Source organism: Rhamphochromis sp. 'chilingali' (assembly GCF_963969265.1).
Source record: "Rhamphochromis sp. 'chilingali' genome assembly, chromosome: 17".
Classification (NCBI taxonomy): Eukaryota; Metazoa; Chordata; class Actinopteri; order Cichliformes; family Cichlidae; genus Rhamphochromis; species Rhamphochromis sp. 'chilingali'.
The window spans coordinates 19821840-19834794 of record NC_137944.1 but is presented as its reverse complement, the minus strand read 5'-3'; the positions used below and the strand labels follow the sequence as shown (position 1 = coordinate 19834794).

General features: G+C 43.6%; 1 protein-coding gene across 3 annotated transcripts in view; it reads left to right on the top strand.

Moving 5' to 3' along the window:
- The window catches only part of pag1 (phosphoprotein membrane anchor with glycosphingolipid microdomains 1), a 59576-nt gene that overhangs the window by 31767 nt on the left and 14854 nt on the right, over positions 1-12955 (top strand). For all 3 annotated transcript variants that reach the window (XM_080863828.1, XM_080863826.1, XM_080863827.1), the window contains 3 exons: positions 5366-5401; positions 8109-8340; positions 9841-9898. In XM_080863828.1, coding sequence (XP_080719954.1) covers positions 8153-8340; positions 9841-9898 — 246 coding nt within the window. In that variant the 5' untranslated portion in view covers positions 5366-5401; positions 8109-8152. The remainder of the gene's footprint in view (positions 1-5365; positions 5402-8108; positions 8341-9840; positions 9899-12955) is intronic.

Sequence of the window (12955 nt, the reverse complement as noted above, 5' to 3'; positions counted from 1 at the left end):
CCCTGTGGACTTAGACGATGTAAGATTGGTTGGTTTTGCACCTTTGTGCATTTCCTTTAATCTCTTTGGATCATTACAAAACGTTTACATGCTTCATATTTCACTTACATGTCCCCGGTGGGAAATGATTGTGAATGCTACCGCCAGCAGATATAGTTACTGCAGCTTGTAAGAAGGAGGGTCGTCATCTTGTGGGTGAATCTATAACAAATACACACGCACGCACGCAAATTTGTAATATGAGAGAGAGAAAATGAGGCAGCCTTGCTAAATTATGCAGTTTCAATTTCCCCATTTAGGGAGGATAGATCAATTTCTCAGACTAAAACCATTAACCCTTAGGATGGCTGGTGTTGCCATGGCAACACTCTTATGTCTCTTGATCGCAAGCACCTGTTTTCATGGGGACGCACCATTGCTTTGGCTCATGCGGGCGTATGCAGCGATCAGTGAGTTAGACTGTGCGAGGCCTGGATTGCACGCACGCACACACACACACACACACGCCACACACACACACCACACACACACACACACACACACACACACACACACACACACACACACACACACACACACACACACACACACACACACACACACTCACTTTCCTGAACTGAAACTTGACGGTTTCTTCAGTTGCAGTGATGGATTTGAGTAAGCAGATCCTGCAGCACCTGCAGGCGTTTCTGTGCATGTGTGCGTGCATTTAATTGCATTGTCTCAGTCAGGGGCAGGGTCCCTTGTTGCACTGCATCCTGTCGGGGAGTTGTATTTCATCTACCCTCTCTGGGGATGGGTGTGTGTGTGTGTCACAGTGAACTACTGCTTGCCTATGCGGTCTTTCTGCTTTTTCTCGCCATGTATTTTTGTCTCGGCTTTTATTTTACTCCTCCCCCTTCTTTATTTCTTCTAGTAGCTGTGGTTTTTCTACATCTTTTTCTTTTTTCTACACCGTACACTTGTTTTGCTTCTTTTTCCCTTTTTCATCTTCAATTCTTAACCCTTGACATCAGTCCCCCATCCTTCTCCTCCCCTCCCCCATCTATCTCACCCCCTCCACCGAGCAAATGGCCCTCCGGTCAAGTCACAAGATGCTCAGTAGTGTGTTTGGATTTCATGGAGCATTTTTTTTTCTGCTTTGACACAGCCTGCAGGAGTGTCTGCATGCATCTCTGTGTTTATCATGATAATGCTGCCTATGTGTGCTTCTGTATACTAATGTGTGTGTGCGTGCATGCAAATGTCATTTGCACTGATTGGGAAGACTAGGAGGTCATCAGTTTCCCTTAACCATGTCCACATTACTCTGATGCTATTATGCCAGCAAAGGGAGGCATTGCAAGCATATTGCTGCTTTCCACTTTATCGAGATGGCTTTAGAGCACATTTGGTAAACACAGTATTTCAGGGGTGAGACAAAAGAAGCATGGCAATGTCGCATCACATCCTCTTAGAGCTGAATAATCGATACACTGGCACGAAGTATCGACGTTTTTTATTAAATCATGAAGGCGCTCCAAAGGGATTCGACTTAGCAGAGTCTCTGTGACTCCTCTTATCAGTGCTTATCAAGTGAATGAGGATGGCATGAACTGAAAGTAAGCGAGGACAAAACTCACACGGGAAAAAAACGTGGATAGCAAGTCAGAGCAAATCAAATGCCCAGATTACTGAAGTGGACTAACATTAATGCACAGACAGTGTATTATACAGCAGGAATGGAATGAGAAATATTTATGTTTATTGCTTAATGACATTTTAAGTGCCTTACACCTACAGCTAATTTAGAGTCATTAATTACACGTAGGACCTGGAGGAAAACCATACAGTTGCATAACTTTACATAGAAAAGCTCCAGCTGCTACTTTTGGGTGAAGAATCCCTTTTTTTGAGTGTGTCTGTATACCACGTTTAGCTCAGACTTGCAGCATAAATCAGGTTCAGATCATGTTCTAGCCATCAGTTTTTATTTGGAACGGGCCACAGACCACCTCCTTCAAAGTGTGACTACCGTGTTCACGTCTGCACAGTTAAAACAGTTTGATTTAAATCACTGCCATGTGCCAGATGTTTAAAAAAAATGTTTATGTTAATTATTATGTTTTGCAGTATTTGCATAGCTTTACTTACCTCTAGCAACGTCTATTAGCTGTGAAAGCTACCGGTGATCATAATCTGGTGTGACTGCTCCATGAAATTAAAGTTTGGATGGCAGGAGGAGGGCGTGTGGCACTATGCAGGCGGACGTGCAAGGCAGCATTCAGCATGTTTAAAAGCTATTATGTGGCAGCCTGTTCATATCAGATTAGAGTCTGTGGGTAGCAAACACAGATGTCAGTAAATCTGAGTAAAATGCAGCCTTTGTTTTTTCCCGTGCAAATGTGCTGCACGAAGCACAGACGTTAGGGGTAATTTCTAAATCACATGAAGTCCCCTGGGGATACTAATCCTGTAGGAATGGGGCTTTACTCTGTGATTCCCACACCAACTGTATTCTCGTGGTTAAAATATATATATATATATCTTTGGATTATGTTTAGCCCCTGCCCCAAAGTGCATTGTTGTAATCCTACTGGTCAGAAAGGTCACCGAAAATTATCATCTTTTTTATATACTCCTATTGTAAAGATGGATTCTGCATAATGACCCCCACTCCCATCAGTGGAGAATGATGTTCAGAAGCAGAAGTCCTCATTGTTTGCAATAAACCCCTCTCTAGCTCCTTTTATGATGTTTGAAAGGTTACTTGGGTTTCCTGCAGAGCTCCACACGAGCACGACTTCTTGAAGAAAGTGGAGGCTCTTTCTCTCCCGAAAACTCGATTATTTATTATTGTGGAAATGCCTCTGGCTGTCCTTTCAGAAGCTTTCCCTGGGCTCATTTCGCTGCAGACATCCAGCTGTAAACCTTCCCCATCTGCGTGCACCCAGAGGACCCTGCAGAGGGAGGTGTCACACGTGCTGCGAGAGTATACATGGAAACCGAAGCGCCGCTTTCGCCTGTGGATGCTAATTTTTCTTCTCTGCATTTCCCTGCCAGTGACCTGTCCAGTAGACAAAACTCCCACACACCCACACTCAGAGTCAGGGAAACGCTCTTCCTGTAGAGCAGCACAGCTCAGATTAGATGCCGTGGCTTTTTGGCTCTGGTGTCTTGCATATAAAGTCCTGCAGTGGTCTGTCTTATGATTATGTCAGGTCTCAGTGTGTGTGGACAGCTGGGTGAGGGTAAAATTTGGGCTTTTACCTTCGAATTTCCAAACACATTCCTTCTAAAATGACTTTTCCAGTCAGTTATTATGTGTAAACAGAAGACATCCACACTGATTGTCTCCGTTCCAAGGCTTCTGCTTTCTTTCATCAAAGCCAGGGAGCACTTGGAGAAAGAAGAGTGACAGCAAAAGAAAGCACAGTTGTAGTCGTTGGCTTGAAGTCTTGTATCACATAACGGTGGCCTGTGGAGAGCTTTCCGCTGTGAAAAAGATACTCGGAGCTTTAATGTGTAGTGTTTATGAAGCATTAAGGAAAGAAAAGTATGCTTTGATGACAGAGCGGATGGTTTATTCTACACATATTTTGTACACAGCAGGGTACCCAAAGTGGTATCCAACTTCTTTTGCTCTGGGAGTAAGATGATAAATGTAAGACTTTTGCAGAGAGAGTTTGGTGCCTTGGAATAGTGGAAAGTATGGGAATGGCCTCATGTGCCAGGAATTTACTCTAAGTCTAAATATTAAGACTGTATAAGTGAGTGAAGGAGTGCCTTAAAGGCGTTTTATATTTATGTTGTAAGCTTGCTATCTGCAGTCTTTCTAATGGCCAGCAGGGGGTGACTGCTCTGGTTGGGGAAAAGTGTCGATTGTATAGAAGTCTATGAGAAAATGCTCCTACTCATCACTCGATCTATGACCTCAGTAGACAGGCTCATGGTGAGGTCATGGTCTCATTTACTGGTTTTAAGATTCATTTCATTCAGTATGATGTTTATTTTGTCATTTATGGTCCAATATAGAGTAAAATAGACAGAGTACACTTTGTCCTTTCACTGCTTTGTTATTGACAAGGTGCAGTTACGCATGTGTGCAGCGTCCTTTGGTTTCTGAGTGAAATCACTCGTGACCTTGAAGACCTTGGTGTATGTAAGCCAAATTTAAATGACAGTTAAAGATGACCTCAGGCTACACCCCTGTAACGTTTTACTAGGATACATTCAGAACTTTTCAAACTATTGTGTTATTGTGTTTTGCTTTTCGTATTTTTAATTTTATGCTCCTGTCATACTGAAAAATCTTATCTGAGAAATCCAAAGTTAAGTGTTAAAGTGGGGTTTGCTTACATGTGTCTAGAGGCTGGTTAACACTCCTGACACACCACTCACGCATCCAAAAACAGAGGTCTGAACTGTCTTTCATTCCTCAAACCTCAAACTATCCTTACAACCTGTTGCTGACTTTTTCAAGAAAACACCGCCTGAAATCTGCCATGACACACTGAAGTACTGAAGGACATTTCATAAGTTTGGCTTAGTGGTTCCAGGATTAGTTTTGATCCACAGAAGCTAAATTGAGTCGAGCAGGATACCCTACCGTGCTGAACACGCCAAAACCACCAGTTACAGACTCGTGATCTCCTACGAGTTTCTTTCACAAAACATCCCTGCGGAGATTTATTTATTTATTCCTCCCTTTTTTTCCACTCAACCGCCATAAATAGCGGCGATGGGTAGAAGGAAATGTTGCCATGGCGACACAGCGCCGTGGCAGCCGGTAATTATTCTGGTTTAAGTGCCAGCGCGAGCCGCGGGCGAGCTGGCACGCAGCGGCAGATAGTGACACCTGGACACGAGCCTCTCAGGCGAGGTCAGATACGGCGTCTGTGAGGTAACTGTCCCAGGGGACCCCAAAGCATTCGGACTATTTTTAAGTCATTTCAAGCAAAATCAGAGTGTATAACTGAACCTGCACCCTGTACGTGTACAATGTAAAATACTGCAGTGCATACTGCGCACGTTACATGTTATGGGACACAGTTGAGTGATGATGTCACCTGGTTATTATCTTCTCGGTTACATGGGCTGACTGATCAATACATCGCATGTGTGAAAGATGCAGTGCTTATTGTGTGTACTGCATACAGCTAGTGTGTGTTTGTGCATGAGAGGTTGCAAGCAGCCTGTTGTCCAATATGTATTTGCTATGGGCATTAAAAAACAAACACTCAATAGCCTCGCTGCTCTCCCACTCACGTGCCTGCCCAGCCTACATCTGTGCACGCACACACACTCGCAGGACAACACCACCCTCCAATGATAACATTAACTCATCTAACCCCCCCCCCTTTTTTTGTTATCTGCTCTCTTCCAGGCAAGGCCGACCTGACTAATCATCCAAGGTGTCAAGGTAAGGCTTTGTTAAGTCTGTTGGTGTCTCGTACCAGGCGCACCTGTGTGTTTTTGTACAGGGATAAACACAATCGGCTTTCTGACAAAGGCGGGAATTCCTCAGCGTCTTCTTGAAGAAGACGAAGGCGAAATTAAAACTGCGCTCTGCAGCTCCATCTGATTTGCAAACAAAACTTCCATGCTGCTCGAATACGACGAGTGCTACATCAGCTCCCACACTCCCCAGTCACATTAGCATAGGCGAGCAGAGAGACACAATGGAGTTTTTCACCGCCGGCACAGAGTACACACATTCTTCGCACACACATACACTCCAGACAGGAGTTTGGCTCCTGCACTCTCCAAGAAAAAAGACGAGGGAAGATAGGTTGTCATGTTTTTGTCACTGCCACTTGCCACCAGGTCTGCTGTAGCTCTCTGTTGTGCTGTGACTGAAAGGAGAAAGAGTGTGTGCGGTTTATTTTCGCTCCCATTTTTCATTGTGCGGTTTCACTCCTTCTCCACACTGTCTGCCCTGAACTATTTCTCTATCTTAGTCACGGGAGTGCACGACATCCCCTCCCTGCACACACACAGTGGGATACAAACCACCCTCTCCACATTTATTTATTTTTATTATTTTAGGCTCACAATCCCTCCCCACCCTTTTGTGACTCACCCGCAGCTCCACACAGCCCCCATAAATCATCCGTGATAAAATCAGGGGTTCCATCAGTTCAGCTAAACCCAACTTTAGCTGTTAGACGGAGACGTGATGAGGTTTCTGATGCTGTGCGCAGAGCCCAGACACCAGTTGTTGGAGGCAGTGTTGTGAGGGCCACTGCAGCAGACTGAGGCAGATCGCTGTCTGCACTGCGGTCTCACACTGCTCGCTTCTGCCACCTGCTGGTCATGTCTAGTCAGTGTGTGCAGTTCAAATATTTATAAGGAATGTTAAAGAATCTAAATGAATTAGCCAAAAACAGCAATTCATTTATTGTAGTATGCGTCTCTGTAGTTGGAGCTTCACAGGTGTCCAAGACACAAAACAGCTAATGCACCTGGTGTCCTCTGTTCCACTAGGCGTTGGTGTAGTAGCTTATTTAAAGTCACTCTCACAGATAATTAAGAAAATAGTCCAGTAGTTTACATGTGCATTTCAATGTACCAATGTGCCAATCTCATGACAGCAACTCAGTGCATTTAGATGTGTAAACAAGACGACCGGCCGAAGTTCAAACTGAGCATCAGAATGGGGGAAAAAGTAATGTCAGTGACGCTGATTGTGACATGGTTGTTGGTCTGAGTGTTTCATAAATTGCTGATCTATCAACCACCTCTAGGGTTTATAGAGAATGGTCTGAAAAAGAGAAAATAACCAGTTAATGGCAGATCTGCGGGAGGAAATGCCTCCAGAGTAATCAGATTGCAGTCCGATAGAGCCTCTTTGGGTTCAGGTAGAACAGGAGATTCTCGTCGTGGATGTGCAGCCGACAAATCTGTAGCAACTGTGTGAAGCTCTCATGTCAACATGGACCAAAATCTTGTTGAATCTATACATGAAGAACTGGGACAGCTGACCTGTGCAGTCAAAGTGACAAAACAAAAGCGAGTGTAGAGGTTCGGTTTTTCTACCAAAGAAAGCCAAACATATTTTTACATTTTAGAGCTGATATTAAAGGAGTTTAGACGAGATTTGAGATGAAAACATTTCCTACAGCGTGCTGGGCAGCATAGCCAGGAAATATGGAGGGTTTCCTCTATTAAGGTGTGTCATTTCTTCGAAAAGCATAAGCAATGTTGAATATTTTTAGGGTGTGTATCATAATCACCTTCCATTACATCACGCAATAACAAGGAAATAATCCTCAGATGGTGACTGTTGCTGAACATGAGTTGCTGACAATGAGTTCACTGTATTCATATGGCTTCCCACAGGCACCAGATCTCAGTCTAATAGAGCACCTTTGGGATGTGGCGGAATGGGAGATTCCCATCATGGATATACAAATGTGCAGCTGTGTGATGCCATCATGTTAACATGGACCAAACACTGAGAAGTGTTTCTGGCACATTGTTGAAGAAAAAAAAGGAGGTTCCAACCCAGCAGTGGCAAAGTGTCCCTTTTTAGCTTTTCAAATCTAAAGTTACACATTTTCACTCTATTTTATTTAAAAAAGAAAAGAAAAGAAGAAGAAGTCACCCAGTGGACACTTGGCGAAGCAGTTTTTTGCCCGCAGGTCATATTTTGGAAAACTTCAGATTTCTTTATAATAGCAAACAATAAAAAGTCATTATTTCTGTTTCTGTCTGCATTCGAGTCAACCTGGGTTTGAAAGATTCATAAGGTGTTTATAAACAGTGATTGTCTGACGAGCATGATTCGCCTTTAGGTTTCCATGATAGAGCTTTAAGGTGGCTGCTGAATTCAAATTCTCCTCTCAGTATGTTTTCCTAACAAACAGAGCACAGCTTGCACGGTTTGGCTGACTGTATCCTTCAGTAAACGTTGCTCCTCCTCAGCCAACGGCGATCTCTCAGTATCTGCTGAAAAGTTTAAAAAAAAACGCTGCACAAGTTTTTTTTCACATTTAAAAACATAAAAAAATCTACAATATACGTCATTCCTGGTAAAACTGTAAAAAATAAATAGTTTTGCTTCGGTTTAAATGTGATTGTAATTTCACATCTACAAAAAAAGTTTTGTTTTTCTCGTGTTTCCCCAGCTGGTACCAGTCCGATGTCCTCTCCCCCCACAGTGTGATGTGCCATGGCTCCGGTGCTGAGTGGAGTGTGGTGGGGGCCGGAGGCAGGCGTCGTCGGGTCGGGGACGGCAGCTTCTACTGGTGTGGCGTCGTGGCTGGGGAGCGGGCAGCTGATCTTGATCGTCACCCTCAGCATCCTCACCGCTTTGCTGCTGGTGTCGGTGCTGCTGCTGCTCTGCGCTAGCTGCCAGGGGTGAGCGCCATCACCAAGCAAACACACCCATATATGCCGTGTACTGGTGTTATTGTCATCGCTGTTAGGGCACGCTCACATATCAAAAAAAGCTTCACTTCCTGCTGTGTCAGCTATCCAAAGCAGATCTGCTCTGCTGGGAAATGCAGACAGTGCACAAATACCTGAGAGGCCGTTCTTAGCTACAGTAATTATAGGTACAGCAGCAGTACAGAGCAGTGCTGCTGAGTAACACTAAAAATGCCCTCTAGGGTAGTAGGCCATAATTATTTAATTAATAATTATGAATGGAAGCATGTGCTGTCTCTAAGCAGCCGTACACACTCCCATCTATCTATATATATAAAAGAGAAACACGTTTCCTTGTCATTTAACTTTCCTTTCGTGTAATCCCCGTAAAGAGCTGATGCAAGCAGACTCCAAATAAAGCAGCACAACTGAAACTAAAAGTTAATTTGACCGACTTAACGACCCAGCGCGTAATGGAGCTTCCACGTAATGCAGTCTTTATTTGTCCCTCGACATAGCTCCTCCTCCTTTAGAGCAACTTCTTCATCTGATTAGAACAGGAGTTTCGAGGTGGAGCTAAAGATAGACAGTTGTCTATCTTTAGATGCCCACAGTTAGATTATCTGTTCTCAGTGACATCACAGAGAGCCAGAGTAGAACAAAAATGTCTGAAATGGAGTGTTTCTGAGCAGGCTGAAGGCTGAGCCTCACAGGGTTTACCTGCTCACAGCAGGTCTGCCTTAACCTCCTAGGACCTGGCCTCCACATATATAGACATCACATTTTGGGTTGTCTAGACCAAAATACTAAATTTTGCTCTACAAGGGCCTGATATCCACTGACGAGGACATTATACTGCCACTGTTTTATCGAAATTTAAAACAGATGTCCCCTTATGTGGATCTTATTTTTCTCAGAAACAAAAAAATCAGGTAATTCTTTGTTTTTACATTCATCAGGTCCCAATCAGCCCAAATAGCAAAGAGAAATTTATAAAGCCATTCCATGAAAGAGTTCAGGTTTTAGGAGGTTAAAGCGGACGTGTCTGAAGGAATGTAATATTTATTAGTGATGGTTATTATTACATTTTACTGATCCCAGTTCAGTTGTTTTTGTTTGAATGTTTGATTTAATTTTAGATTACTCTAACAGAAGAAAAAGGAGTGCTATTTAAAAAAGCTATAAAGCAACAAATGTAATAAATAAAACTCATATTTGCAAATTAATATTTGATTTCTGTGTTTTTTTTTAATTTGTCAGAAGATTCAAGATTAGAATTTTCTTGGATTTATTTGATGGTTGGGTTGAAAGCATAATATGTGGAAGAGTTGTACAATTATAAAACAGGTTTTTGGTCCCTAATCTGGAGGCACGCTTTGCTTTCACAGTTCTTTCCATGCACAGCTGAGCCCCCGTGTTTAGCTGTGCAGGCTGCTCTAACACTTGATGTGTTGCTCTGTTTTCTCATCTCTCCTTTCTTCTTCTCTTCAGGCAGAAGAAAGCGGTGAATGGACACCCAGCGGGAGATCATCAGAGCCTGGTGAATGGAGTGAGTTTTTCCTTCAGGTTTCCACAGCCTTTTCTCTCAATATATCAAAGCTACAGTCCTGAAGAGGAATGAAATAATAATGTTTTATTTGTTTATTTTTAATAGCAAGGATGCATACTAACACTGTTACATTTTTAAAAAGTCAAGCGGTGTGTATGCAGAACTTCAAGGCACAGTTTATTTGCAAAACCTGTCTGTGGTTTGGTTTTTAATCTGCAAGGTCCATTATTTGATCCTTAACATAGGAAGCTCTAAGGCAGGTATTTGAGGTCTGTGGGTATTACCTCTGAAAGACAACTAATCAAAAATGGTTTCACACTTTGCTGTTTTGCAGCACCAGCTAACACCAACCCCCTGGGGGAGGGGGTTAATGACAGTGAATGAAAAGTTGATAAAGCTTGTTTTTGTTAAATGAATTCAGGCAGGCGTGTCTCTATGATGTTCGCAGACGGCATTGGTGTCTGTAAGAGTAGGGAGCAGGTTGAAGAGAGATGAGGGTTTGGAGACAAAGTTTAGATGAGTTGGATGAGATGATGCTGAATATGGAGCTCACAGGCAGGAGGAAAACAAGACCGCAGAGGAGATTCATGAATGTAGTGAAGGACATGCAGAGGGCTGGTGTGACAGGGGAGGAAACTGGGGATAGGGTGCCGATGCGCTGTGGCGACCCCTAACGGGAGCAGCTGAAAGAAGAACAAGTAGAGTGAACAGCTGAATGTTTTCAGGCTTAATCATAGTGTGATTACACTCATACACTGAAAGGCACTTTTTTTTGCATAAAAAATATTTTCTCTAAACATAATTGTTTTTTTAAAAGATACATCAGGTCAGATTTCAGGAAGTTTAAGAAACCGTCAGCTCTTGCAGTCAAAGATCAGCCATTTGGTTTAAACTCTGTCAAAATATCGACTCAGAGCCTTAAACAAAAGCACCCACGCATACTCTTCTCATTAGTCCAAGTGTGGGAGAGTGTGTATCTTTAGTCAGGCGCTGGAGCGATCGGCAAGTGGAGCTGTGGATAGAGTTTAGCTGCGTGCCTCCTCAGTAACACGCGTGCACACTGACACACATCTCCGCCCTTACGTGACGTCCTGTGACACTAGAACACACCCTCCGACTCTTTGCGTCGTAACCCACGTCGATCACGCTGACACAGAAACATACAGAGAACAAAGCCTCCCTGCGTACGGCTGATTGACAGCCTCCAGTTGTTAGCGAGAGGTTGTTTCTGAACGGCTCACGGCTGCCAACAGGGAAGTGGTTTCTCCCGCTAAGAAAACACGTGGGAAACTCCACTGCCTGCTCGTCACATGTCACTTATTTTAATGTCGTGCTGCCTTAAAACAGAAATAAGGGATACTATTAAGAAAAACAAAAGATTATTATTATTTGTAGAGTTGACCTTTTACCCCGTGCTATGCGACGCTCATAATGATGCGTGGCGAACGTCCGCTATGTCCTTTTGAAGACTGTGTAATGGGCAGAGGTAGTCATTACAAACTACTATAATATTGATGCTTCAGTAACCAAGCACCACTTAAGTGTGACAAATGTCGAGCTTTCACAGGTTAAGTGACATCCACTTACTTTCTTATTCTGACTTCCCCTCTGGGGGTTTGTGTGTTTATATGCGTTTGTGTGTGTGTGTGTGTGTGTGTGTGTGTGTGTGTGTGTGTGTGTGTGTGTGTGTGTGTGTGTGTGTGTGTGTGTGTGTGTGTGTGTGTGTGTTCTTCAGAGCCTTTTTGCATTTGATTGATATCTTCACTGCAACCTTTAAGCATTAGCCCAATTGCCAGGTGATCAAATTGTTTCAAGAGGGACCCATTTGTACGACGGACCGTGTCGTAGCCTGACAGGTTAAATGGGGGTTTTTGTCTTCGTGGTTGAGTAGATTAACTCTTCCTCGCTGAGCTGCAATCTGTCTGTCTCTCCTGCAGCCAGCATCAGTGAACGCTGTCCCTCCTGTTTCTCCCCATTGTTAGAGAGTTCAAGTGTTTTAAACTCACAGGGTGCAGATTAACCAAAATTAGTATTTAAGTCAGTTTAGATACAGGAAGCACCCCGTGGAGGTCCATCAGAAGCAGGGCAAAGTGATCCGTTTTGTTCTAAGAGGATTAAAGACCAGCCTCTGTGATTGTTTAGCAGTTGCTCAATCAGTTTGATCACAAATGCAAAGAGTGTCTGCGACACAGTGTAGGACAAACACATCAACAGGTTCAATCTGTTCAGTTGCTGATTAATGCAAATATCTAATCAGGCAGTCACATTACAGCAAGGCAGCAAGCCGAGACGACCTGCTGAAGTTCAAACTGAGCATCAGAATGAGGAAGAAAGAGTTCAGTGACTTTGGCATGATTGTCGGTTTCAGATGTGCTGGTCTGAGTATTTCTGAAACTGCCGATCAGCGGGGATTTTCCCACACAACCATCTCTAGAGTTTACAGAAGATGGTGATGAGAGTGAGTCCTCTGGGTCGATGCCCGAGGTCAGAGGAGAATGGCCGCTTCATATCTTACAACAAAGGGATGCTGAAAACCATCTCTAAACACACAACACACCACGCTGAGTGTACGTTACTCAGCTGACAAAAGGAAAACGAGGCTCACCCAAATTGGAGAGTAGAAGATTGGAAAAACATTACCTGGTTTTATAAGACTCTGTAGCTGATGTGATACTCGGATGGTAGGGTCAGAATAAGGTGAAAGCAATGTTCTAGATTCCTCCTGCCTTGTTTCAACATTTCAGGCTGGTGATACAATGATGCAATGTGGTGTAATATTTTCCTGGGACACATCGTAGTACCGGCTGAGGATTGATTAAACACCGCAGCCTACCTGAGTGTCGTTGCTGACCTTGTCCATCTCTTTATGACCACAGTTAGCTTCTGTTGGCTGCTTCCAGCAGGATAACAGCATGTCACAAATCTCACATCATCTCAAACTGGTTTCTTGACGCTGGAACCAGTGCAACGGGAGATTCACGTCACAGATGTACAGCAAACAAGTCCAACCAAAACCTCTGAGGAATGTTTCCAGCACCTTCTGTGCTGTCAATACTT